Source organism: Microcebus murinus, chromosome 19 (genome assembly GCF_040939455.1).
Source record: "Microcebus murinus isolate Inina chromosome 19, M.murinus_Inina_mat1.0, whole genome shotgun sequence".
NCBI lineage: Eukaryota > Metazoa > Chordata > Mammalia > Primates > Cheirogaleidae > Microcebus > Microcebus murinus.
In genome coordinates this window covers 28,476,475-28,503,395 of record NC_134122.1, presented here as the reverse complement: position 1 = coordinate 28,503,395, position 26,921 = coordinate 28,476,475, and the positions used below count along the sequence as shown (strand labels likewise).

General features: G+C 50.8%; 3 protein-coding genes across 4 annotated transcripts in view; all 3 read right to left on the bottom strand.

Annotated features, from left to right (window-relative positions):
• The window catches only part of PILRA (paired immunoglobin like type 2 receptor alpha), a 43,069-nt gene extending 39,159 nt beyond the window's left edge, over positions 1-3,910 (bottom strand). Inside the window, exons 1-3 of the mRNA XM_075995338.1 lie at positions 3,631-3,910; positions 2,894-3,283; positions 2,455-2,637 (exon numbers count right to left, since the gene is read on the bottom strand). Of these exons, the coding sequence (XP_075851453.1) occupies positions 2,455-2,637; positions 2,894-3,283; positions 3,631-3,703 (646 nt within the window). The 5' untranslated portion in view covers positions 3,704-3,910. The remainder of the gene's footprint in view (positions 1-2,454; positions 2,638-2,893; positions 3,284-3,630) is intronic.
• Positions 3,911-6,315: 2,405 nt separating this feature from the next.
• On the bottom strand, positions 6,316-12,782 carry PVRIG (PVR related immunoglobulin domain containing). Of its 2 annotated transcripts, XM_075995330.1 has the most exons (6): positions 12,621-12,782; positions 12,184-12,534; positions 11,988-12,102; positions 11,848-11,905; positions 11,634-11,743; positions 6,316-7,680 (listed from the first exon to the last, which is right to left on the bottom strand). In XM_075995330.1, the coding sequence occupies exons 1-6, from the start codon at positions 12,727-12,729 to the stop codon at positions 7,617-7,619; spliced, it is 807 nt and encodes a 268-aa protein (XP_075851445.1). In that variant the 5' UTR covers positions 12,730-12,782; the 3' UTR covers positions 6,316-7,616. The 2 variants fall into 2 exon arrangements, with proteins under 2 accessions (XP_075851445.1, XP_012614871.1); XM_012759417.3 differs by lacking the exon at positions 6,316-7,680 and having other exon boundaries at positions 11,100-11,743; positions 12,621-12,781.
• An 8,529-nt stretch (positions 12,783-21,311) lies between these two features.
• Positions 21,312-26,921, bottom strand: part of STAG3 (STAG3 cohesin complex component) — a 31,130-nt gene continuing 25,520 nt past the window's right edge. Inside the window, exons 27-31 of the mRNA XM_020281407.2 lie at positions 23,671-23,836; positions 23,307-23,411; positions 22,978-23,059; positions 21,949-22,020; positions 21,312-21,715 (exon numbers count right to left, since the gene is read on the bottom strand). Of these exons, the coding sequence (XP_020136996.2) occupies positions 21,707-21,715; positions 21,949-22,020; positions 22,978-23,059; positions 23,307-23,411; positions 23,671-23,836 (434 nt within the window). The 3' untranslated portion in view covers positions 21,312-21,706. The remainder of the gene's footprint in view (positions 21,716-21,948; positions 22,021-22,977; positions 23,060-23,306; positions 23,412-23,670; positions 23,837-26,921) is intronic.

The window sequence follows — 26,921 nt, the reverse complement described above, 5'->3', positions numbered from 1 at the left end:
CCAATCCATGAACACAGGGTGTCTTTCCGTTTATTTGTGTCTTTAATTTCTTTCAGTAATGTTTTGTGGTTTGCAGTGTAGATGTCTTTACCTTCTTGGTTAGGTTTATTCCTAAGTATTTATTTATTTATTGATGTTAGCAGAAACGTAATTATTTTCTTAACTTCTTTTTAGATTATTTTTAGTGTGTAGAAACTCAGTTCATTTTTGAATGTTGATATTATATCCTACAACTTTTCTAAGGTCATTAGTTCTAACAGCTTTGCGTGTGTGTGTGTGTGTGTGTGTGTGTATAATATCTAGGGTTTTCTACATATAAGATCATGTCACCTGCAAACAGATAATTTGACATCCCCCTGTCCAATTTATATGCCTTTTATTATTTTTTGTGTGTGTGTGCCTAATTCCTCTGGCTAGAACTTCCAACAGCATGTTTAGTTAAAGTAGTGAGAGTAAGTATCCTTGCTGTGTTTCAGATCTTAGAGGAAAAGTTTTCAGTCTTTCACCATTGAGTGATATTAGAAGTGGGCTTTCTAATAAATGGCCTTTATTATGTTGAGGTAGTTTTCCTTCTATTCCTGGCATATTGTTTTCATCATGAAAGAGTGCTGCGTCTTGTCCCATGCTTTTTCTATATCAATTGAGATTATCATATGGTTTTTATTTTCCTCTTCATTCTGTTAATGTGGTGCATTACATTGATTGCTTTTTGTATGTATCCTCGCATTCCAGGAATAAGCCTCACTTAGTCATGGTTATAACTCTTTGGATGTGCTGTTGAATTTAGTTTGCTAGTATTTTATTGAAGATTTTTGCATCAGTATTCACCAGGCTCATTGATCTGTAGTTTTTCTTTTCTTTAGTGACTTCATCTGGCTTTGCTATCAGGGTAATGATAATTTGATCAAATAAACTTGGAAGTGTTCCAGCTGTCTTTTGTCATTACCCCACTACACCTGTTCTTTCACTTCATTGAGCTCTTGTCCCTTAATAGCCCACTTTTTTCCAGGTTACCCAAGCTCCCTGCTGACTCCTCTGCTTTCCATCCATGCTCTTTCACTAACTCCTTGACCTCCTGTGATCTCCTGTCTCTCTGCCACACTGAGCTGACAATCCTGGATATGTCCTATGACAGGGAATGCTATTTGTTTACCCAGTATCCATGCAATTCTGTTACCTAGTCAGAGAAAATTGATTTTATTTGGAGTGGCAATGTGCTCTGCTACAGATGGCTGTGGGACATATGACTAAATTTTAGCCAATAAGATATAAGCACAGTTGTGGGTTAGGACTTTCAGGAAAGCTCTTTAAAAGTGGGAACAAACAGTTGGAGTATAGTTGTTTTTTTTTTGTTTTCTCCTTCCTTCCTTCCTCCTGTTTCCTGCCAGGAACCCATGGACAATGGCTGGAGTCCTAGCAGCCATCTTGGACCATGAGGACAGAGGCCAGTATCAAGGACAGTGCATCAGAAAGGTAGGAGCCTGAGCACCTAAGAATGGTGGCCTCTGCTGTCTGCCCCAGATCCTTGTACAAGAGGTAGAAACTCTACTCTGTGTCAGTTAAGTAACAATTACTTCTGGTCCCTAGTGGTAGCAGCTGAACACAATTTCTAATCAACACAAGTCCTTAACGGTTTTAACCTGCACCACAGACTTGTGTATCTATGACAGGGAGCTGAGGTCATCCCTTTGCTGCTTCATGTTGCCTCTGAGATCAGTTACCTCTTGGGGGTAACTTCTAAGGTTTTCTTCTCTCATCTCCTGCCTCCTCCACCAGCACGGAGCTTCCTACTTCTTGGAATGGTTTCCTCCACCCAGAAGAAAAGTGTGTGAACAGTGCACCACCCTCACCACTTGCCTGGCTAATTCTTTTTATTCTTGGAGAATTTTTGCCTGTGTCACTTCCTCTGGGGAGTCCTCCCTGTCTACCTCTCCTTGCTCCCAACCTTGTTAAGTGCTAGTATAGCTGACACTCCCCTGCCCACCCCAAGATTGAGTTCTTTGAAAGCAGAGTCTGTTTTATCTACTTTCATATCTCTGATTTCAAGCCGGGCCCTGGCAAGTGGGCAGTTGGCCGATGCTTGCTGAGCTGAGCCAACTTCCGATCCCTTCTGTTCTCTCTGGACTTTTCCCAGAGCAGGCCCTCCCCTCCCTGGGAACAAGAAGGTGAGGACTGATGAACGATGACTAAGTCAAGAGAAGAACTGGGAAGTGATCAGATGGTGTGGAGAGGGATGGGTGGCTCTCAAACTTTTTCCTGCACAATCCCTACTTGAGGAGCCTGTCCAAGATGCACATTCCCAAGACCAGACCTCAGAGTGTGACTTGGTGGGTTTGAGGGGAGCCCAGGAGTGATCTGCATTTTTAAGAAGCACCTTTGGATTCCTTGGCAGGTGGGTTCTGAGAAACCCCCTGTTGGGAAGCTTGGGGAGAGGGTGGGTCCTGGGTCACTTACCTTTCCTTCTCTTCCACCTGAGGAAGACCATCAGTCCCAAAATGACAGTTTTGAGCACAGCAGTGGCCACTACCACCCGTAAAACAGTCTCCAGATTAAGGACCTGTTTGCCGTCTGTGACCCTGATGCGGGGTGTGGCAGTTGCAGTGAACTCACTGGTGGGTCCCTGGGTGGTCTTGTCAGCTGGGGAGAGATGAGAAGTAAGCAGACTCTCCCCTGGAGGCCTGGGGGCATCTGGGTGAACCTGTGGCAGCTTGTTTCTAGGTCAGGGGGATATAAGGTGTGGGGGAGCCATTCTCAGAAGCTCGTACAGGGAGGGCTGTGGTGAGGTGAAATGATACAGGCTTAATCCAGAGGACCCAGCTTGAATTGGAGTCCACTAGTGGTCACCAAAGCCTCACTGGGCTGGACATGGCTGGTATCGGGACACTGGACTCACCAAGGGTGACAGTGAGGTTGGTCCCCTGAATGGACTGCAATGACTTCCTGTCTCTGTCCCATGTGGTCAGATAGACTCGGCAGAAGTACACAGACTGGTCGCCTTCCCGCAGGTTCCAGATCCTGAGGAAGCCGGACTTCTGATCCTTTGTCCAGTTCAGGAAGAGCCGGTTCTTGTAATCCTCATGGGTGAAAGGCGGGGTTGTGTGGTAGAAGAACTCCCCGTGGAAATGTCCCCGTCTCCAGGATATACTCATGTTGGGATCTTTGGCTAAGACCCAGGGATGATAGAAGGAGAAGGGGATTTGGATGGAGCCTCCGATGGGGGCAGAGAGGTGTTGAGGCTGGTCGATCCCAAAGTCAGAGCGGATATTGTATCCTGCTGAGCGACCTAGAGGAGGGAGAGAGAGAAAGCAAGAGAGAGGGAGAGAGAAAGGTGTGTGCATAAGGGGGAGATACTGAACCTACAGTAGGAGACAAAGAGGGTAACCCCAGACCTTCCTGCACCTTCCCCCAGAGGCAGTCGTGTGGCAGACGGCCTGGGTCTCCCACGCTTCAGGCAGGGAGGAAGAGAGAGGATGAAGGGTGTGTTGGGTGGAACCATCCCTGCGAGACCAACCGCTGTTGGGGTTGGAGGCCTGGCCGGCTTCTCCAACACTCCCCTCCTCCAGACACCCCCCGCACAGCCCCTCCTGTGGTTTGGGTAGAGCCCCTGCCAGGCTGGTCCTGGGAACTCACCAGCTTGAAGAAATGTTGGCAGCGGCAACAGCAGCAGCAGCAGCAGCAGGGATGGCAGCAGAGGCCAACCCATGGCCCTGCTCTCCTCCAGGGGATGAGAAGACAAGGAGTGTGCTCAAGGCTGGAGCGGGGGCCCTATAGGGGACTCTATGAAGGGGGCCAAATGGAGGGGGTTTCTGGGAGTCACAGGTACAGGACACCCAGAGAGCCGGGACTAGGCTCCTCAGGGCACTGAGGGAGGTGGGAACCGTCCCCAAACCTGCCCTCCTCCAGAGTGACCAGCACTTCCGTTATTAATCTGGCTTATTCTTTTCCTGTATTGCGAAAGGGCCTCCCTTGTGGTCAGTAGCAGCCCTGTCCCCAGCCCCCATCTTCCTGCCAAGAGGCCTGAACCTGACCTTGACTGTAGGGGCCTCCCCATCTCCCTCCTCGAAGTCCTGTCCTGCCAGCGCCCTCAGTGTCTCCTGTGGAGTCAGTTTCTCTGTTTCTGTCTCTCTGTCTCAGTCTCTCTCTCCTTGCCTCCTGCCCTTCCCCCCATCTCATTCAGGCTCTTTATCTCTCCCCTTCTTCCCTGGTTCTCTGAGTGTCTTCCAGACTCTCTCTCTGTCATTCCAGGGCAAGGGGCTGCCCAGGACCTGCACAGACTCTTTCAGGGAGTGGAAAGGCTGGCGAGAGTCTCTGCCCAGCCACGTGCCCAGATTTGGCTCTTCGAGAGGACAAGGAAGGAAGTGGAGCTGGTCACACGTCCTAGCCCCCAGCTCCGGCAGCAGGGCCCCCAGCTGTGCCCCTGTGCCCCTCATGCCAGGCAGGGGCTCCACTGCAGCCCCCAAGCAGAACCAAGGCCTGCCTGGCCCCTTCCCATGGTGGGCTGCTCCCTTGATGCAGGGACACACCCTTCCTGAAGTCTTGCCCCAGGCCACAGCTGGAACTCCAGTTCTGCTGCGTCCACGGAGCCTCCACTCTAGCCTGATGCTTCTACCTGGCTGCACGGCAGAGTCTCTGGGCCTACTTTTCATAAAGCTCCTCTGGTGAGTTCTTCCATAGATATGAGAACTCTGGCTTTTCCAGAACCTTCCTTGGATGAGGGTAAATGAAGGCTGAGAGCAGCAATGAGGCCCCCTCACAGAGTCCCTGAGACCATCTCTAATGGAGGGAACTGCCAGCCTCTGCCTGGTGGTGGTGGGGAGAGATGGGGCGGGAGCTCCAGAGACCCACAGGGCTCACTCCCTCGGAGGCGCTGCCCACTCCCTCCCCAGGATGAGGTGCGTCCGCTTGCTGTGTGGACTGTGGGGGCAGGAGGACATGATTTCACCAGAAGCACTGGCCTCAGCCTTCTTGAGGTGGAAGCGAGCAGAGAAAGACTTCCCTTCTTTTCTCAGCTGCTTCTCTAATTCTAAAAGTCCTTTCCACACTTCCCACAGCCAGCCAGGCAGCCCCGGCCCTCCCTCCATGTGTGCTGTTCCTGCCCCTCCTCACAGGCCTGAGAAACAGGCTCCGTCTGTTCGAGGAAGCCGTTTATCTGAGCCAGGCTCTACACACCCTCATTCTCAGCATCACGACACTCTGTGGTGGACACATCATCTCCATTTTAGCCAGGGGGAAACTGAGGCACAGCGGCTTTGGGCCTAATGGTTTCAGCTGGAAAGCTGGGCAGAAGAAAGTACAAGTTACCCACTGGCTGTCTCAGCAGGGCCTGGAGAGGGTGGCCTGCCCTGCCTGAGGCCTGACCCTTGGGCTCCATTCCCACCTTGTCCCCTCAAGCCATGGGACCTGGCTGGAAGGTCACCTGCTTGCCAGGCCACCCAAGGAGGAGGCTGGACCCCATCAGGGGCACCAGGGGCCAGCTGGTGGGACACAGAGACCTTCTACAAAACAGGCTCTGGGTAACTTTCACAGGGCACCTGCCACGTGCAGTCTTCCTAACGCAGGGCACACATCTGATGTCACTTTCAGGGCCTGGACCCAGTTGAATCCCCATGAGGGTTCTCCCGTGTGACCCGACATCTGCTCAGGGATGGTGTGAGGTCTCCTGGGCTTGTTCACCCTCCCTTCCCCATGGGACAGACAGGGCCTGGGAATCAGCCTGGAGCTGTGGCTCTTTCACAGAGGGGACTTCTGGGGGTGGGGGCTGGGGTTTTAGGATTCCAAGATGGGCAGAGCCTAAGTGCAGCCCTCCAGCCAGCAGGTGTCCTGGGGGAGGGGCGGGAAGCAGCATGGTCAGGAGCAGGGAAAGGGAGTGAGGACCTTGGACCACACTTTGACAACCACACTGCCTTAGATGTCCCCACCGTCCCCCAAACTCCTTTCCTCCTGGTGAAATCCATCCCTGCCCCAGCCCCTCCCCCTCCTTGGCAGCCTACCCTGTTTCTGCTTCCTGGTAAGATCAGGAACAAGGCACAGATTTCTGTTCTTACTCCCTTCCTACATTGTATGGGAGGTTCTAGGCAGGGCACTATGGCCAGAAAAAGAAATATAAGTGTTCTCTGTGTGTTTCCTTAGGTTCTGTATTGGTCTATTTGACATCCATTCATCACAGGGCCAATTGTTTCATCTGTAATTTCTTATTTTCTGCCTTCTTAATGCTCTGACCTCTGTTATTGTCTTAATGACTCCCATCCCAGAGTAGACTTCAAAATATTTAAATCAAATTATCATATCTGTTAGTCAATTTCTACATGAACCATGCTGTAATTATGATTAAGAATATTTTTTATTTTGTAGATCAATTTCAGTAGATTGACCTGTCAACAATGAACCTTCCAATGGGTTTAAGCTGCGTCTCTTTCCACTGATTGAGCACTGAGTTTTCTCTCATCAGTATTTTGCATCCAGATCTTGCCCCTCACTTCAGATGTTCCTTGGGCCGTGGAGAGGCACCGCTGGCCTGACACCCTGTCTGTGCCTTGGGCATCTCACCTTGGTCTGTCTTTAGCAACCCCTTGAACATCACCCTCCCCTGGAACATGCTCCTTCTCAATCTCCATCTCAGGGAATGGCACCTCCCTCACCTAGTCCCTCAAGCTGGAAAGCTGGGGTCACCCTTCAGACTGTCCTTGTCCTCTCTCCACCCAGCCAGGAACAACTCTGCCTCCAAATCATATTTTGGATCCGCCCCTTCTTTCCCTCTACTTTCCAGCCCCTAGGCTCAGACACTCCCTTCCCCACCCCCACCTCAATTATGGCAGCAACTTCCTGACTGTCCTCAGCCCCAGCAGCTACTAGCACACACACAGCCTCCAGCTGCAGCCAGAGTGATCTTTATAGCGGATGTGTCTGATCATTCCACTGCTCTGCCCCTGTAAGAAAGGGGGACTCTGGCCCCTGTAAGAAAGTCCAAATCCCTCCTGTGGCCTACTGCTCTCACCTTATTCCCTTTTCCTCTCTCCTTTGCTCACCTGATTTCAAGCATATCCACCCACTGGCTTTGGACCCTGCTGGTCCCAGCCTCAGGGCCTTTGCACAGGGTCTTTCCCTGCCAGGAAGGGTCTCCCCACAGTCTTCATCTAGACAACCCCACTCATCTCCAAGTCTTGTTTTGAGTGTCATGAACCCAGTGAGGCTCTGTCATTCCTTCCCAGAATGCCCTGATCTTTTCCCTGTAACACATGGACCGCTGTCTGTTTATTGCCATCCCCATAGAATTGAACATAAGAGACCTGACTTGTTACCTCTGTAATCCCAGGACCTAGTACCGTGCCCAGTACCTTGTAGGAGCTCGGTAAATACTTCTGAAGGAACGAAATGAAGACAGAAAGGTTAGAAATGAGGAGGAGGTGGGGAAGGGAGTTGGCAGGAGGCTGGCAGGGCAGAGGCTGGAGAGACCAATATAGAACCCTTCCCTCCACAAATCCTTAGGCAGAGCCTTGTGGGCCAGGCCTCCAAGGACATTGGGCAGGTTGGTACCCCACATCTCTTCGCACTGGGCTATCCTGGATGCAGATGTCTTGAGGGGTAGACCTCCCAGTCTTGTCTCTGCTGTTTGGAAATCACATGGCCGTGGCACCAGCTGTGGACACCATTGTCCTGGACATGAGTTTCTGCATGTGGGCACTATGGGGTGAGGTGGTGAGGAAGGCCAGACAGGGTCATGGTAGGGCTGAGGGTGCCGGGCACCTACAGTCCCCTCCACCTTTGCTATGGAAGTTAATGTGACTCGTGTTACACTGAGTGGCAGGGGACAGTGCCTTCAACCCTGCCCCTAGACCCTCCCAGGTAGAGGGTTGTTCTTTAACAAGAACCAGGCCTTGGACTTTTCTCCAGACTGCCAAGCTTTCTGAGTGAGTTGACCCATTTTACAGACACTGACATGAAGCTGTTTGAGGATCCGTCTATGGAAATTCCAGGTGTCACTGGCCTCTCATCCTCAGAGATTGGCTGGAACCTAGGTTGGAGCACCTCTTGTCCCCCTACCCCATGTCTGGGCCAACAGACCTGTCGCCCTGTGCGTTTGTGTGTCTGTGTGTTGGGGACAGAGGCACAGTCTGTTTCTCCTCCGGGAGTTGTTCCCCTACCCCATGTCTGGGCCAACAGACCTGTCCCCCTACCCCATGTCTGGGCCAACAGACCTGTCGCCCAGTGCGTTTGTGTGTCTGTGTGTTGGGGACAGAGGCACAGTCTGTTTCTCCTCCGGGAGTTGTTCCCCCATGGGGCCTGGGGGAACAACTGGCCTGGGGGAGACCCAGAGAACAGGAGGGTCACAGGAGGCTCTCCAGTCTCACTCTGGCCGGGTTCAGATGCCACCTAGGCCTGGCCAGGGCTCCCCACTTCTGCTGGCCCCGTCACACACCCCTCAGTCACTTTTTTCCCCCATAATTCCTGGCCTCTGCCATCCATTGTTGAGGTATCCCGGCCACCTTCCTGCGAGTGGGCTGGGTTGAGGCCCTGAGGATGCTCTGTTTGTTGGCCATCTTGGAGGTCACACACTGGGTGGGAGGTGATGGCCCCTTTTCCCCCTACACCCTCCCCCTTTGCATGACTCTTCCTGGCAGGGGAAGGTGGCTGCTCAGGGCTGCCTGGGGGCCAGTGGCAGCTGAGGGGTAGGGGTGGGACCAGGGTGCAGAGGGAGGGGCTCCAACAGCCTGGTGACAATCTCCGCAGCCACAGCCGCGTCAAGGAGAGAGCAAGGGCTGGACGAGAGGATGGCTCCGGGGCCGCTGGGGCAGACGGTCCTGGTGGGGGCTGGTTCTCGGGATATCGGGGTGGATTGGGTGGGGAAGGGGCAGGCAGTGGGTAGCGGGGCGTGCGAGCGGGGCCGAGGGTGGTCAGGCTCAGGTCCTGGGATCCGGAACGGCTACTCGGCCAGACGCGGTGGGAAGGGGAGGGCAGGGATGCGGAGTCAAGGGTCGTGGACCCGGGTAGGTCACAACTGTCCGCGTCCCCGCCGCAGCCTGGCGTCCTCCTCTCAGGCGCCGCCGACCCTCGCCCTCCGGGCACCGTCTGGGTCTCCGCTGCGCTGTCAGCCGCGCCACCTGGTGGAGACGCTCGGCCGCCGGCGCCCGCCCCACTGGTCAGGGGCCCGCCAGCCACGCTCGTCCAGGCTGGCGGCGCTGCCTGACGCCCCCTTCCCTAGGAGCCCCTCTCCTCCGGGCTCTGCGCCCCGGGCTGGGCGGAGCTGCTGTTAGGCGAACGTCGTGAGAACAGCCACTGCGTGGGTTGCTGTACGTCCTAAATGAGATACTCCTTGAGGAGCTGCTTGGTCTTTGGGATCCCCCTGTTTTATAACCCCCCACCCCCGGCCCCAGGCCTCCTTGCCCTTTTTATGAGCCCAATGAGCTGACACACTCGGCATCACACAGCCAGGGAGTGACCCCGGGATTCAAACCCACGTCTGTTCAAAGCAGAAACCTCAGCTTGGGTCATGGCTGGGGCCTGGTGCTGGACGCCAGGGGCTGCTGGAGGTGAGGCAGGCGCAGGTGCTGGGCTGACTCTGTTCTTCCTGGCCAAGTCACCTCTCTGAAAAAGGGGCCTGCAGTCGCTGATCCCTGTGTCTGTGGTCTGGCCATGTGACATGGCGCAGCAAACAAGGTCTGCTCTCAGGGGTCCCCTCCGTCCTGCTGCTGGGTCTGGCACTTACGGCTGGCCAGGGAGGCACAGGCCAGCTGAGGGGAGACTTCCTGGGCTCGAGGTGTTTACCTCTGAGTTCTGTAGGGACCAGGTTGGGCTGTGACCTTCTGAGCTTGTAGAAGCCAAGCTCAGGCCAGAAGAGCTCTATCCCACTCCATGGTGGACAGGTGGCCCTGGCTGAGGGGCTTGGGGAGCCTCAGAGCTCCCCCTTTGTCCCCTTCCTAGGAAGCAGAGCTTTCTAGGGATCTTTCCCAGGCTTCCTGAGACCCTGCAAGGCCCATTGACTCACACCCCAGTCCCAGGTCTGCACAGGGTCCCAAGGGTCCCTCCCTTCCTGACAGCTCTCTCCCTGGGCCCTGCCTCCCTGACCCTCCTTGCTGACCTCCACAGCACCCCTTCCTCTCTTGAGCTCCCAGCCCTGGAGGAACCATGGAGCTGACTAGGCCAGTGCTGAGTGCTGCTCAGAGGAGGAGGAAGACTCCCGGCTGAGGAAGGCAGGCCCCACCACCGATAAGCATCCTCTCCCCATGCAGTGCAGAGCTGGCAGCTGGTTGGGGCTGGGTCCTGGGGTGGCATGCTGGTCTGCCAGAGGATTCTGCAGCTGGACACAGCCTCAGGCAAAGGGGTGGGTCCTGGCTTGGCACCTGGCACTGCCTGGGATTTCCCCCATGCAGGTTCAAGGAGGGGGTTGAGTGGCAGATGCACCTCCCTCCCCACTAGTATTCACCTGGCTGCAGGTGCAGCCTCAGCCTGGCTCCAGGACCACACTGCCTCTGGCCACCTGGAGCTGTGTGTTCCTGGGGAGCCTCATGGCACCCACACTGTCTTGTGTGGCAGAGGTGTGATGGGCCCATGAGCAGGAGGGCTGGCTGCAGACAGGACAATCTGTGGGTAGGTAAGCATGTGTTTGCTTGCTGTGTCTGTGAGGGCCTCTGCCTGCCACTGAGAGGAGCTAGAGGTGACTGTGAGCAGATTTGAAGTGGGTCCCCCAGGCTCCACCCCCCGGCCTCTAAATGCCAACTCTGTGGAAGGAGGGCGTCAGGCCCACAGCCCAGGCTCTCACAGGCAGCTCGGCACAGGGACGCCAGCTCAGACCACAGGGACTTCTCTTGGGCTGAAACCCCAGAAGCCCTTGCTGTTATCCTAGGATATGCTGGGGTTTGAGTGGGGACGATTCCACCTGGGGACACAGGACCCCAATCCTACCTTCCTAGCCCATAGCAAGGTCCGCAGGGACAGGAAGGCCCCACCCCTAACTCCAGGAGGGCAGGAAGAGATCTCTGAGATTGGGGCATTCTGCTCTCTCCTTGGGCCAACCCCAGCCCCGCACGGAGGCCTCGTCCCCCTTTGGTTCTAACCTTCCTCTTATCTCTTAACTCACAAAGAAGAAAAGGCCCAGCCAAGGCCCAAGTCAGAGGAACCATGTTGTTGACTTAGTTACTGACACCACCGGGGAGGGCTGGGGAAGGGTCACAACAGGAAATGACCTATAGTGGGGCTCTGTCTCCTCACACACTCACACCTGTACCCACACATACTCACACACGCACACATGCTGACCACATCCGCAGCAAGGGGGCCCCAGCCTGGGGTGAGCAGAGACACTTACTGGAGGCCTAGGATTAAAGCAAGATGTGTGAAGAGGGCAGAGCCCGGGGTGCAGGCGCCCAAGAGAAGAGGGCCCTCAGGGGGAGGGGGGAAGGTGAAGAAGGCCAAGTGGACTTGGGGTTCTCTCTCATCGAACTCCTAAGTGCCCCTGCATGGCCCTGGACCCCAGAGGATCGGGGAAAGGGGTACAGTTGGGGCCTATGTGGGGAGACCTCTCTCCTGCCTGGGCATAGAGTCCATTCTCGACAGAGATGAAGCTGCTGCGTGCAGGGGAGGCCCAGGGGGCAGGGGCCTGGGGCTGGCATGCAGTGTGGGTGGGGAGCGGCACCCACCAGGACAGTCGCTGGCGGGGGTGGGCCATATCCAGAGCAGCTGGGCAGAGGCTGGTGTTGATGGAGGTGTAGGGGACTCGGTGAGCGGCCAGGGAGGCCTGGCTGGCTGCCTGCAGAGGGGAAGGAGGGGAGGCAGGGAAGGAAGGACAAGTGAGCCTCATAGCTCACAGCCCAGCTCCAGCCCCAAAAACATGTGTCACCCCTTCCTCCTTACCTGTGCTGGGGGCTGTGCCTGGGGACTGGTGAGGGGCGGCTGGAGCTTAGTGACAGGCCTAGGAGAGAGTGAGGAGGATCAGAGGCAAAGCATGTGGACAGCCCAGTGGCAAGGGGACACAGTTGGGGGCCCAGTCTCACCAGTGCCTCTGCCGGCGCAGGAGGTGTAAGAGGTAGATGCAGCCAAAGAGGAGGATCCCAGAGACCCCCAAGATCCCGGCCAGGTCTGCCCGCAGAATGGGGACTGAAGTTGGGCCTGGGCAGAGAGAAAGGTGTCGATGGCAGCAGGTACCCGAGTCCCTCCTTTCCCTCCCTGTGCCCCTCTCTTCAGGCTCACCTTGGTCTGAGCTGGGCAGGAGGGCCCCACAGGCCTCCTGGGCGCCCTCGGGGAAGGAAGCGAACTTGCAGCAGAAGGTAGTGTTGGCACTGGGGCTTCTCGCCTCCAACCCTTCCAGGCTGAGGGAGACGCTGCTTCTGGTTTCCCAGCGGGCCTGGCGGGCAGGGGCCCACTGCTGGGTGCCAAGTTCTGGGTGCAACACAGCCAGCCTGGTCCTACCGGCACGATCGGGCCCACCCCAGCTCACAGTCACCAAGGAGATGGAGCCAGACCCCAGGAACCCACAGCGGACAGTTAAGGATGGGAGCTCGGTGGCGTCCATCTGAACTTGCACCCACACCTCAGGGGTCCCTGTGGAATAAAGACAGGAGGGTCCACAGCTGTGTCTCCACACTCCCCCCTCAGTGGCTTCTGCCCCTCACTGGCCTCCCACTTACCGGCAGTGAGGCAGAGGGCCAGCAGCACCCAGGGCAGGACCAGGGGCCGGTACCCAACCATCACTCCCTCAGGGGGCTGCAGGAAGGGCACCTGCTCTCTTGTTCTCATTGCAGGAAGTTTTCATGTTGTCAGCAGGCCAGGAAGCAGCCACTTCCTTTTCTTCTTTCAGGTCTGCCCCCTGCCTCCCAGACAGTGAACACAGGGTGATTGATTTCATTCTTAAAGTGACAGGGCCTGTGCAGTCCCCAAGGGCTGTGCTTCTATGAGCAGGGCAGGTGGCTCCAGGGCACACAGGTAGGTATGAGCCAGTTGGTGGGCCAGGCCTGGGGGAAGGCCGGGCAGAGACACTGCAGGGGGACCTGGCTTCCCCCTGGGAACAAGGCTCTGAGCTCCTTGCCTAGCTGAGGGTAGGGAATGTGGAAGAATTTGGGAAGAGACGAAGCTGGAAGCCAGCAGGGAGGCTACCTGAGAGCCAGCGTGACTCACCAATGATCTGAAGTGGCCTTTCAACACGACATGACGTGAGTCCCATGCTGATGCCCACAGCCCTGGCCTGGCTCTTCAGTCCCAGCCTGGTCCGTCCGGCCGCCTGCTCACAGCTCTGGGATGCCTGACGGTGCCAACTCAGCCTGCTCGTGCCAAGCTCTGCCCCTCTGTGCCACCCTCAGCACAGTTGACGGCAACTGGCCTCCAGCTGTTCCTGCCCAAAGCATTGCCACCTATAACTCTTCTTTTTCGCCTCCACTCCATCAGGAAATCCTGTCAGCTGTCCCTTCTGACCAACTGACCCCTTCTTACCACTCCCACTGCCACCCCCTGATTCAGGCCATCATTGTCTCCTGCCTGCAAGGGCCAACAACAATGTAGAATTAGCTGAACGGGTCTCCCTGCTTCTGCCGCAGTCAGTCATCAGTGCGGCAGCCAGCCTCTTGAAAGCCACGTCAGGCGGGCCACTGCCCTCCTTTGCTCACAGCCCTGTCACCCAGAGCCAGTGCCTCCAAGGACCCCCACGCCCTGCCCTTGCCCTCCTCTTCCCCTCATCAGCATGCCTATTTGTTGAGTGAAAGCAGGATTTGGAGGTGACAAGGACAGGCTGACCCTTGTCTGTGTGGTGCGGACAGGGAGGCAATGAGAGACCCCCTGCGGCCTCTACTACAGGTTGTTTTCTCTTCCCAGTAAGTGTTGTCTGGAATCGCTCTCCTGTTTACTTCACTTACAGACCTGAACCGACCAGAATGCTGCTGTGTGCACAGTGATGGGTGGCCCTTTCCAGGGATTACAGCGCTTTGCGTGCTGTGCGCCTGAATCTGGGGTCTGTGTGAGAGCCGAGGCCCCTCTTGAAGACAGTCTTGTGCAGGGTATGGTGAGGACTGAAGAGATGGCCCTGTCCCAGGTCATCTCTCTGAGACCTGGCCTGCCCCTGTGTCAAAGAGCCCTGTGGTGTTTGCCATAAACCAACTCAGTCTCTTGGGCAAGCTCTGTCCCCTCACCACACCCCACAGACCGTATGTTGGCCTTCACAGGTGCCTACATTAGCAGGGCCACTAGGCCAGTCACGCCATGCCCCCAAGGTCCCAGCCCACTTAGCATTCTCCTGACCCTTTGGCCTTCGCCCAGGCCCAATGTACCAACCTCCACATCTGGCTCAGACCTGATTTTTACCAGTTTCTCCACAACTGTCACCACAACAGGGTGGGGCCTGTGTAGAGCTGACCCACTGCAGGGTGGCCTGGCCCTGTGTGGCTACAGAGCGCCTGGGGCAGTGGGGCCAATGGTTTCAACCTCCCTCGTCTGGAAGACTCTTGTCTCCCACTGAAGGAAATGAAGATATTTAACCTCAAAATATCCTTTATATATTTTGAGATGGCTATTCAGAGGGTCTGCAGACAGAAGCAGTCCCCGCAAAGCTGTCTTTAGGTAGGGGAGATTTGCACCTACAGAGAAGATAGTGAAGTAACAACAGATGCAAACAGGCTTTCTCTGAACCCCCCCTTGTCCAAATCTAGGAAAGATCACCTGAGAGTCTGACATCTCTGAGGGTCTGAAAGAATCATTTCCCACAGGCTCTGACAGCCACTAGCCATGAGGTGTCATCTACGTAACAAGACCTCCTTCACTTGCCAGGTTTCTCTTCTCCTTCTCCCAGAACTTTTTCCATGCTCCAAGCCTGCATTCTTTCTGTAATTTCAAGATGGTACAAAAGAGTCAACCATCTCACCATTTCTTTGATTTTTTATATTTTGTATGACTCCTGTGCATGTGTTCCCACAAAATTTGTAAGCCTTTTGCTATTAATCTGTGTATTATCTGTTTGTTTTATAGATTCAAATTATGGAACCTTCGGGAGAAAAGCTTAAACTTCCCTACACCACCTACTGCAATCTTACCTACTTTGTAAGACCCAGCTCAAATTCCACCACCTCCAGGAAGCTGTCCCAGAGTGCACACTTTCTTGTTGGGCAACCACCACATAGATGCAGGTCGTGGCCCACTCAGGCTCTTAGTGGCACTGGTGGTGGTAGCCTGTGGGCCAGTTTTCACAGGTTGACTCTAAGCCCTCAAGGAAGAGTCTCTTTTATTCAAGCCCCTGCAAAGTACCTAAGGGGAGCCGAGAACTTATTGAAGGATTTAAAGGCCATGGTACAGTTACTCACCCACATTGTCAACTTTTTTTCCAATACTGCAGCCACATTGTCCCCTCCTAAGTTCTCACTGTGTAAGATTCAAATAATATAGAACACATTGAAATGTCCTTCAGCCTGCTCCCTCCGATTGCCCTGTTTTAATTTCCATGAGGTTAAAGCTGTCATCTTTATCATTTCTGGATTTTGTGTATTGCTTAGGAAGGCTAAGATTAGAAAAATATTTTTATGGTTTTGTTTTTATGATTAACTCTATGAAGAGTTTATTCTTAGTCCATAAGGAATTCTATTTTGGAGGTGGTATAAAATAGCTATTTAACATTTCAGGTGGGGAGCCAGATGCCCCAAACCATTTACTAACTAGGCTCTTTCCCTACTGTTTCAAAATGCCACCTTGATCATAAAATAAATTCTTGCAAACAGGTCTACTTCTGCATTCTCTTACCTGAGCTAGCCATTATATACTTATTCCTGTGTCAATACCACATGGTCCTGATTGGAATAGTTTGGTTTGATAAACAAGAGGGCCCTTACCCTTTCTCAAAACTTCTTGGCTATTCCTGAATAGTCTCCAGAAGTTGGAACCCCAGAGACACAAAAGGTCTTAAGTTTTGCAATCTAAACCCTGTGTCACCAGGCCTGCATTGCTGGCCTCTTCCCGCTTTCAGCCAGGTACAGGCAAGATGACACAGGTTTGGTAATGGCCACCTCCCGCTGGGACATTTCTTGGTGAAATCCCTGTAGCCATAGCCCAAGTTCTGCTGTAGTGAAACAACCCTGTGGTCTGCAGAATTAATTAAGCTCATGTGGGTTGGAAGTGGTGCCACAATGTCATAGCTCTACAAGCTTAGACACATCAGCAGTACCCTACAAGGGATGACACAGTCCGTCTCACATCATTCCCGAGGATTAAGACAGTCAGCGCAGGGGCAGACTCTGCTCAGGCCTGGCTCTTGCCCTCAGTGGAGGCTGGTGACCATCCTCTTATATGAAATATTCCTCAAATTTAGCCCATTCTTGTCAGGACATCAGGAGTAGTTTTCTTGGTGGCTGGTGTGGAAGACATGGCAACATACACCTCTATGATCTGTATTACAACTTCCTGGGCAGATCAACTAGACACCAACTTCCCCACTCCAGGTGTGGCTGTCAGCGTGGGCACTGCTCTCATTGCAAGAGTCTGACCTCCTTATCTCAGCCTCAGTTTTGGGCAGTGCTCAGCTCCGCCTCAAGCAGCCACTGTTCCTCTGGCAAGCCTCCTACAGACAGAAACCTGATTCTGACAGCCTCAATTCCTGGGGCTAAAACACAGGGTCCTGAAGGGCCTAGTCTCACCACAGAGAAAGGAAAATGACTATAAAAATCCAGGATAACATTTTTGACAGAGGACCAGAGACCTCCTCCATCTGCCAAATGCTCTGGCACTTGACGACCATTAGGGAAAAGAAGGAAAGCTTGAAGAATCAGAGTTAAATTCCCCACTACCTGGGCAGGAGGAGAGATTGAAACTGTAGAGGAAAAATAAAGCTTCTGCTGATCTGAGTTGTAGAGTAAGACCTGACTGCTGTTTGCTTTATTTTGGCATGTTTTAAATATTGTGGAAAAGGCCACTTTTGTTCTTCTATGCTTACATTTACCTTTTATCAAAGTAATACAAATAACAAGTGATAATATCTCAATGTATACCATGTGGGAAATCCATTCTGAGTGATTCATATATATCCACCCCAATTGTTAAGTTAATACCCTGCCCAGCATGGAAAGGCTGGCATACAGGGAAGCCAGGACTGGAACCACAGTATGAGCCACTATGTGGCACTGCCTTCCCCCATAGCTAAAAAATTAAAATTGAACTCCAAGAAGGTTGTGTCAACGAACAGCTGTCCTCTGTTCCAGCAGTGAAGCTGGGGCCTGAACCCGTGTCTCTCACTAGGTTAGGCTGCCTCGCTAGGCTGACGTGACCTCAGACAGACAGGCTGCATCAGTGATATAAGATGCTTTAATTTTTGGCTTCTATCTACACCACTCAATCCCTTCACTGCTTCTAATCTACTGAACCAAATTAAATATACTCTCCTTCAATTTTCTCCAGGACTCTGGGCTCCTTTGCACACTGGAGGTCTTCTCTAAGTTCCCTGGGTTTACCTTTGGTGAGTTTTCTACTCTTCCTTCTCTGCTCCCTCCTGCACACAGGCATGTGGCGCCCGTCTCTCCATGCCCTCCTCGTTCCACACACGCAGGGGTTTTCAGGGACTGCGGTGAAGTGACTAGTTTTGTGACTGCTTTCTAGGATTGCAACATCCTATCTTGTCCTCTGGGAAGGATGTAAAGAGCTCAAGGAAGACTTCACAATGCCACACGTGAACAGAAACCTTCCCTCCTGCTACTATGTCCCCTCACATCTGAGCACAAATCCTGCCTTCATCCTGTAACCCCTGGGTCAGTGTGGCCTGGAGTTCAAGCAATGGGGTGACTGACCTATTAGCTGAAGACTTTCTCAGCAGTCTGAAAAAGTCTCTTCACTTTTTAATTCAGGAGATAACACCAACAACTCATCTCTGGCAGAGCTCATGACCACAACACAAGTTAAAACAGATACAGCCATACTGAAAATTTAAAATGATTTAAAAACAATTATTCAATATTAAGCTAACAGGCAATGCACAGCAGTGCGAGTGCCCTGAAAAGTATTGCTTGCCGGCACTGAGCAGGCTGTGCAGAGGCCTCAGCATCTCAGGCCTGAGCGGGGATCCAGCCTGGCCTGGACCTGACCAGTGGGTGGCGCTGCTGAGAAGCCCACAGCCCTGCACTGTCCCAGCTGTCAGGGGGCTCACTGGCACAAATCCTTCAGAGCTGAGTTTGTCTAGGTGGAGTGTGTGCACAAAAAAGATCCACTGATGTTGTGCAGGATAAATGAAGGACTTTCCTACCTTTTTAATATATATAAAAATACAATATAATTTCTCCGCCTTTTAGCTAAGACCAAATGTAGATTAAAATTAAGTTATTACTATTAAGTGACACTGGTGGCCTTGCTGGGATCCAAATGTCATAGTTCACCTCTAATAGATCAACATCCTGAAGGAAGAAAGCAAGATTATTACCACAAACTGCAGTTTCTGTGCTTCAAGATGTGTGGTTTTGTGGTCCCAAACAATGTGTATCCTTGTAAAAATGCTGGGATTTTCACTGGGAAATCATTTTCCGACCTGTTTACAAGTCTTCCAAGTGAAGAATTTCAGTGGGTTTTGAACTCATCTATTGAAACAGTAGTAAATGCAGAGGCAGCTATACCATTTGGATTTACATGTTTTTGAGAGGTAATCTCTTCAGTCATGAAGTTCATTGAAAGTATTAATGTTAAAATAAACTGAACCTTCAACTAGAAAAAGTTCAAAAAATGTTAAATCATGACTTAAAAAATGTTTCTCACCTTGCTCTCACTAAAACCTTTTTTTTTTTTGAGACAGTATCATTCTGTTGCCCGGGCTAGAGTGCTGATTTTTTCTATTTTTAGTAGAGATGGGGTCTCACTCTTGCTCAGGCTGATCTCGAATTCCTGACCTCAAGTGATCCTCCCACCTCAGCTTCCCAGAGTGCTAGAATTATAGGGGAAAGCCACCTCACCTGGACACTAAAACCCTTTTTTAACCACTTTGGTATGAGCGTTGACTGTAGCTGACAGCCACAGATGAATGCGCACAGCCGAGTGGCCACTATAATTGATAGCCGCAGATGAACAGGCACATCGACTTTAGCCAACAGCCGTGATATGACTTTTCTAATTTTTCATTTATCAAAATAAAATTGTGAACACTTAAAAATAACGTAATGAAAAATATATGTTACCTATTCTGATTTACAAGTAAAGCCGCCTATAAAGTAAAACAAGCTTTCAGTGCTTTAAAGCTTTCCTCATCACACAAGAGCAAAAACGGATTCGTCGTCAATACACAGCACAAACTATTATGCGGACTATGAGTGCCAGCTGTGGGCAAGATTTCGCAGCCGTGAGCGCTGTACTGAAGTGGTTAAAGCAAAAAGTATTTTGTACTGTTAACCAATAAAGCATTTAAAAATACTTATTTCATCATTAACTCATCCATTATTTTAAATGTGTATTATATAAAATTAGTAAATGTTTACGTATTTTATAATTTTTTTAACTGTTAAAGATGCCAAAACTTTTGGAGTCTTATGAGTCTAAGGTTCTGTTCCAGTTTCTATGGCTACATAACAAACCACTCCAGACCAAGTGGTGTATAAAACTACCATCTAATTATGCTCATGGATTCCATGGGTCAGGAATTTGGAAAGGGCACAGAGAGATGGCTTGTCTCCACTCCCTGATGTCTGGGCCTCAGCTGGGAAAACTTAAAAGCTAGGGGTTGGAATAATCGGATTGCCATCTGGACTGTGTCTCCTGGCTGATACTGGAGGTTGGCTGGGACCTCAGTGAGGGCTGCTGGCTGGAACACCTCCACATGGTCTTTTCGCGGCTGCCCGGGTCTTCCCAGGGCTTCCAGTTTCCTTAAAATCTGGGCCCACAAACTGGCAGTTTCTACTTCCTGTTTCTTGAGATGTTTATTCTTGGAACCCAGTCACCATGCCCTGGAAAGCAAGATACTGTCTCATCACTTCCACCATATGCTAAGTCAAGCAATCACTGATCCCATATTCAAGGGGAGAGGACCTAGACCCAGACTATTTTTAAAGAGACAGTATGTCGCTCTGTTGCCCAGGTGGGACTGCAGCCGTAAGATCACAGCTCATTGTAACCTCAAACTCCTGGCCTCAAGCAATCCTTGCCTCCAAGTTTCTCTTTTGTTCTTGTGAAGTACCTTCAGCTTGGATGGTATTTAAATAACTCAGAAATCTTTCCCCTCCTGGATTCTTAGTGACCTCCATACCTTCACCTCAGTTTTCCCATTCTGTTCCCAGGTCCCATAAAGCAGACTCCTCTTTCTGGAGCTGTTCTCACCTGAATACAAGCTAGAGATCTCTGAGTGAGTTAGCTGCCACTCCCCTCCCCCAGGAGACTCACAACTCAAACTCTTCTAGCTTTTATCTAGGAGGGGCAGGGACAGAGAAGGCAAGAGGGAGGGGAGGCAAGGGGAGGGGGAAAGAGGGAGAGGCAGTTTTGGCTGAGTGGCCTGATCACAGGAAGTCATGCATGGTTCTTAGCTGGGTGACTGTGTTCAGCCTGGGCAACCACTGTGAGAACCTGTAATGAAAGCAGGTGCCCAGGACAGGGAGCAGGGACGAATTGGAATCAAATCTAAAAGGAGAGGCTGAAGGGTCCACAGAAGAAAACAGTGAAACTAGAAAGTGACAAGAGCTATCTTCACACATTTGATTGCTTGTCAGAGGGAGAAGAGAGAACTGAGGCTCTGGGCTGCTCCGCACAGCAGAACAAGAACAAACAAGCAAGCATTCTGGGGAGGTAGGCTCCCGAGGCTGTTCTATGGCAGTATAGGCGAGAGCTGATGGAGCAATGAGAGAACGCAGATCAGAGACATGTTTCAGAGAATATCTTGATAGGACTTGGTGAAGAACTAGCTGAGGAAGGCAAGGATGAAGACAAGTGTCCAGCACCATCTTTTGGGGCTGGGCATTTAGAGTCACTTCTAAGTTTCCTCCTCACTCTCAGATATTGTGACTCTATCAAATTCTAAATTATGATGATGTCTCTGGGATGAGGGGATAAAATTACCCCTGGAAAGGACTGTTAGGTGAAGGCTGCCAGGAGATATTGCCTGGCCTGAGTGTGTGAGATGGGCAGTTTCATAAGATCCTGCTCCACCCTCCAGCCTGTCAATACCATCTTCCTTCGCTTCTGCAGAAACTGTCCCCACCAGATAAACTACTCAAAGGCAGCCAATCTGACTCCGCTGCCCTACCCCACCTCTCAGTTACTAAGCATTGCATCCTGGAGAGCATGCAGACAAAGCACCTGTGAGCATGGTGACACCTGCACACTGGGCCACGGGGCTAGACCGACAAGGAGCCTGATTCCATCAGTTAAACGATCTCAAGCCACACCTTAGGAACAGGCTGATTCAAACATGTTTATTGAGTTAATCACTAGGGCACAAAAGAGGCTGGGAAAGATGTTCCAAAAATACAGAACTATGGGCTCTTTCCATTAAACATAAGGAGGCAATGCCCCTCCTCCAATGTTGAGGTGACACTATCCCCAAACCTAGCAGGAAACAGCAGAGGAACAGAGCCATGGCACATTGGGAGTGTCTCATGGCTTCTCTACCCCAACATCACTAAGAGAAAGGTTAGGTTAGAAAGGCAACGCCCACATCCCCTTCCTCTCAGAGGCCAGGGCTGGGCCTAGAAGGAATGCTTCATTTTTGCTTCTTTTCTCTTTGCCTTTTCCAAATGGTCATGTGCTTGAGGCGGGGAGTGGAGATTGGGAGGGGCCCAGGGTCATGTCAGAAATCCTGTAATGAGAAAGATGAAAGGAATAGAGACAGCAACAGGCCAAAGGACAGTTAACTGTATGGTCCTCTAGATGATGATTCTAACTTCCCCTCCTCCCCAGGCTACTCCCAAAGCTTCGAGACAGCTGAGAAGGCTGCCCATGGGCTGTAGCCTTTCCATCAATTTGACAGGTACATGGCTTGCCTGCTGGCATTTCCCAGGGACACACAACTCCTGCTCTGGGGACACTCACCTCAAGGTTCAGCTCTGTAGAATCTAAGAGGTCCAGCCTGTGCTCACTGGGTGAAGAGTGGCTACTTGCCTGCTAGCAAGATTAGGGTCAAAGGTCAAAAAGGCCTCTCCCCACTCCCATCATGTGCAAACAAAAAACACAGTTTGTTTTCCAATCTCATAAGAAAAAACACAATGCCCCTCCTTGGGCCCCTACAGCACAGGCTGGGAGGGAAATTAGCAAAGGGTGGGCACAGGATCAGGGAATCCCAGATGCCAGAGTTAGCAGAGAAGTGCCTCCTCTCTTGGCCGGGCGACTGAGCCCCTTAAATGTGTTCAGTTTTGGAACCAGAGAATGGGATTTTTCCTGAGGTGCCAGGAAAGACTATTGTAATAGAACCCTTGTTCTCCAGTCTCTGGTTTGAAGGTGTCATTGTTTGGACTGTTTGGTTTTAACTTCTGAGCACAAGACTTCCACTCCCCTGCTCTATTTTATTCCATTCTCTCCCTCCCGAAAGATCAGAGAAGGGAGCAGAATAATAGCAGGAGATACACAGGCTGCCCTGGACTGAACGTCTGAGCCCTCTCACCCCCATCCTCAATTCATATGTTGAACTACCCTCAATGTGGTAGTTTTAGGAGGTGGGGCCTCTGGGAGGTGATGAGGTCATGGGGGTGGAACCCTCAGAAATGGGATCAATGCCCTTGCAAGAAGAGGCCAGAGAGCTAGCTTGTGGATACAACTAGAAGTCAGCAGTCTGCAACCTGGACAATGGTCCTCAACAGAATCTAACCATGCTTACCCTGATCTTGGACTTCCAGCCTCCAGAACTGTGAGAACTGAATTTCTGTTGTTTATAAACCACCAGTCTATGGCATTCTGTTATAGCAGCCTGAACTAAGACATAGCACTTTTCCATTTAGAAGGTGCTTTTACTTTGTATTTTATATAAAAGCTCCATTTCATTATTTTAAAAAATTTTAAACTAGTTTCTCTTTACAACATCAGCCTCTAGCTCTAGAGGGAGAAGGGAAGGGTGGGTCCCCTTACCTTGTCTGTATCTTGCCATTCTTCACTTGACTCATCCTGAATTTCTAACTCTTCTTCCTCATCCTCTTCCATAAGGCTGAGTCTGATATAGGGACAAGGGCAGGGGTTTTCAAAGTTCTTTAAGGACCCCTGAGTTTCTCAGAGGCACCCAGGGGAGCAGGGTGGGCAGTAAGTAGAATATACTAGGGCTCTACTTTATGCTGATAGGAAGTGTTCTGTGGCTAAAACAAGTTCAAAAAGCACTGGCAGAGAAGTATTGGATAAGGTGAGATTCCTCCCAGTGGGTGACAGATCTGAAGTGAAGCTAGAAGATGATGAGAAAAGCTCACCGGGTCAGCCGGTTGCCCAGACCAGGACCTGAAGGGTTGTGAGGAATCCGGAAATACTGTGGACCCAAGAACCTTGACCTCTGGGTGTCTGCAAGGGGTTGGCTGCTGAGAATGAAGCAGGATCAGTGACAAGGGACAAAAAAGAGGGGTAAAAGAGGAGGGACAGTGGCCAGTATTAAAGGAAAGGAAAGCTCAGAGTATTGGCAGAGAGACATTTTAAAGCTAAAAAAAGGGAGAAGGATTAGAGAAAAACCTGAGAATGAGGGAGTGCAGGAGGGAAAGACAGGACCAAAAACAGCAAGAAGGAGATGGCCAGACACCAAACTGGCAAACCACACATGCAGGCTCTCTTCTGGGCCCTCACCCTTGGGCAAACTCCGATTCTGAGCCATCTTCTTCTTCCATACCCCCCAGGGGCTGCCTGCTCTTCACAGCTGTGGAGGTGAGGGTGGGCGTGCGCAGGATGCTGCTCAGCTGCAGGCTTTCTTCCTGGGAGGAGATCATGTCCTCTCTGTTACGTTTGGAGGGACCTGCAAAGCAACAGGTGCACGTATTAACTACAGACCAGGGACCTGCCACAGGTGTTTTTACTTTTCAAGACCTGCCCAGGATTTGGTAAGGAAAGTAAAGCAGGAAGAGAATGTAAAACTTACAAAGTCTCATTCTTAAAAAAAAAAAAAAATAAGAAAAGAAAGCCTCCTTCTGTTACACCTCAGAAATGTGCATAGCCCTAGGTAGTAAAAAGTAAGGCTTGCTGGGCACAGTGGCTCACGCCTGGAATCCCAGCACTTTAGGAGGCAGAGGCAGTAGGATTGCTTAAGGTCAGTAGTTCGAGACCAGCTTGGGCAACATTAACAAGACCTCATCTCTATAAAAATTAAAAACCAGCTAGGTGTGGTGCATGCCAGTAGTCCCAGCTACATAGGAGGCTGAGGTAGGAGGATCGATTAAGCCCAGAAATTGAAGGCTGCAGTGAGCTATGATGATGCCACTGCACTCCACCCTGGGCAACAAAGCAAGACCCTGTCTCAAAAAAAAGGCTTACAGAATTGTATATAGGTCTTGTCCAAGAAAAACTTACTATACTGCTTAGAAAACAAGATGGAAAGAGATATAAATACACATTTTACAGATAAACAATAACACAAGAACACAAATGTGAGTGAGATTGGCTTCCCTAAGATTGAGAGTTCTGAGGTAATCAGTGAATACATCTGGCATCCTATCCATTCAACATTTCTGTGGTCAGAAAAAGCTTAAAAATGGCAATAGACCTTTGGGATCAGAGACTAAAATGGATGAGGGCTAGAGAAGAACAGAAAAATGGGAGCCAGGATTTTCTAAAAGCCAGGAAAAAAATAAGATGATTGCAATGTCAGTGTAATTCTGATATGAAGGATGAACGGAGGACTTCTCTCTTGCAGATACAAGAGAATGTAGAGGAAGAGAAAGAATCTGAAGATTCTCACTACCTGTGAAAACCCAGGTAATACTATTTTAAACATGAAATTGATGTTAATACTTGTCAACTGTAAATATTCATACCCCTGTACTCTCCCTCTCCACGACCATGTTTGTATACTGAAACTAATAACCCCAAAGGGAGCTGCTACTCATTTAAGCACATGGCTACAGAGAACAGGAAAGAACCACACCCATGAGCTTGTATCCCCAGGGAGGAAACCTTGGGCCCCTAGGTGGGTCCTCCTAATCCCCCCAACCTGTGTTAATAGCGTGATGCCCAGGGCTGGGCTCTTGGGCCTCTTTGTTAGCTTCCTTAGTCATTCAGGTTCATGCCCTTAACCTGCACTCTGCCAACTCCCAGACTGACTTCCAGCATTTAACTCTTCCTGAACTCCAGCTTCCTAGCCCCCATGATCTGTTCAATATCTCCACCTGTAATACCATGACCAGCTCCAAAGTACTGACCTTCCCCTACAGCCTGCTTCACTCACAGGCTTCCTCATCTCAGATAGTATCAATTCCATCCAGCCTTCCAACTGTCAGGCCACATCCTTGAAGTCATCCTCAACTCCTCTATGTGTCTTATATCTCACATCCAGTTTGCCAGGAAATCCTATCAGATACACCTCAAAAATGCACCTAGAATCTAGCCACTTCACACCTCCCCCACTGCCCTGGTCTAAGCACTCTCGTCTCTTGGCTGGACACCTATAATAACCTCCCTCACTGATCTCCTTATTTCTACCCTTCCCCCTTCTCCTGTCAGTCTCAACACAGCAGCCAGAAGGATTCTTTAAAAATACAGATCCTGTCACTCCTCTGCTCAAAATCTTCCTATGGTTTCCCCACTGCACTCAGAGTAAAACCCAAAGCCTTTGCTCTGCCTTACATGCTCTGGGCTCCTGCAACATCTTTGCTATCAGATCCTATATGCTTTGCATTCTGGCCACTGTGGTTGTCTCTGCTGTTCCTTGACCATGCCAGGAACATCCCCCTCACAGCCTTTGGACTGGCTGCTCCCTTTGGTATGCTATTCTGATATACATTAGGCACTCTTCCTCACATGTTAAAAAAATTGGAAGGCTACTAGGCTGAGATGGCTCAAGCACCTTGGGCTCTTATATAAGCAAACCAAAACCCAGATCATAGTGAATGTGCATATCCAGGGAAAAGGAAACCTAAGCTTAACCAATCAGAAACCACCAACTAACCTCCTAGAGATTTTACCAACTAGAAAACCTCCAAGTAGGATTAACCTCTAAGTAGAGACTTTCCACTTTAACCAATCAAATATTTTGTCTTGCTTCCTCAAACACCTTATAAAAGTTTTCCCCTTGTCCCTCCTAGCTGTGGAGTCCTAAAGTACTTGCAGTCCAGTGGTGACTGGTGATCACTGAATGCTCAAATAAACATGTTAAACTTTTTTTTTATTTCGGCATATTATGGGGGTACAGATTTTAAGGTTTCAATAAATGCCCTTTCTCCCCTTCCCCCACAAGTCTGAGTTTCCAGCATGACCATCCCCCAGATGGTGCACATCTCACTCATTATGTATGTATATACCCACCCTCCTGCCCCCTCCCACCTGCCCAATACCCTATTACTGTAGTACCTATGTGTCCACTTAGGTGCTGCTCAGTTAATACCAGTTTGCTGGTGAATATATGTGGTGCTTGTTTTTCCATTCTTGGGATACTTCACTTAGTAGTATGGGTTTCAGCTCTAACCAGGAAAATATAAGATGTGCTATAACATGTTAAACTTTTAATGTGCCTAAGTTTACCTTTTAATGCTTCCTTTAGGTTTTTTGCCCAACCTTCACATTCTCTAGGCTTTCCCTGATCACTCTTTGTAAGACTGCAATCCCTACCCCGCTGGTATTACCTCACACTCCTCCCTGCTCTTTTGTCATAGCATTTATGGCTATCTGACACTCTCTAAAGAAAGGCAGTTTATGTCCTTTTTGTTCACTGCAAGATTCCCAGCATATGGTGCTCAGTATCTGTTGAATTAACAACAGAACCAATCTCTTCAGTTTTATCTCACCTTTACAAACCCTCTGCTTTAGGCAAACAAATCTATATACATCTAAGCCTATACATCATATCACATACCTTTCTATGTTCTGCTTATGCTGTTCTGCTAGCCCAT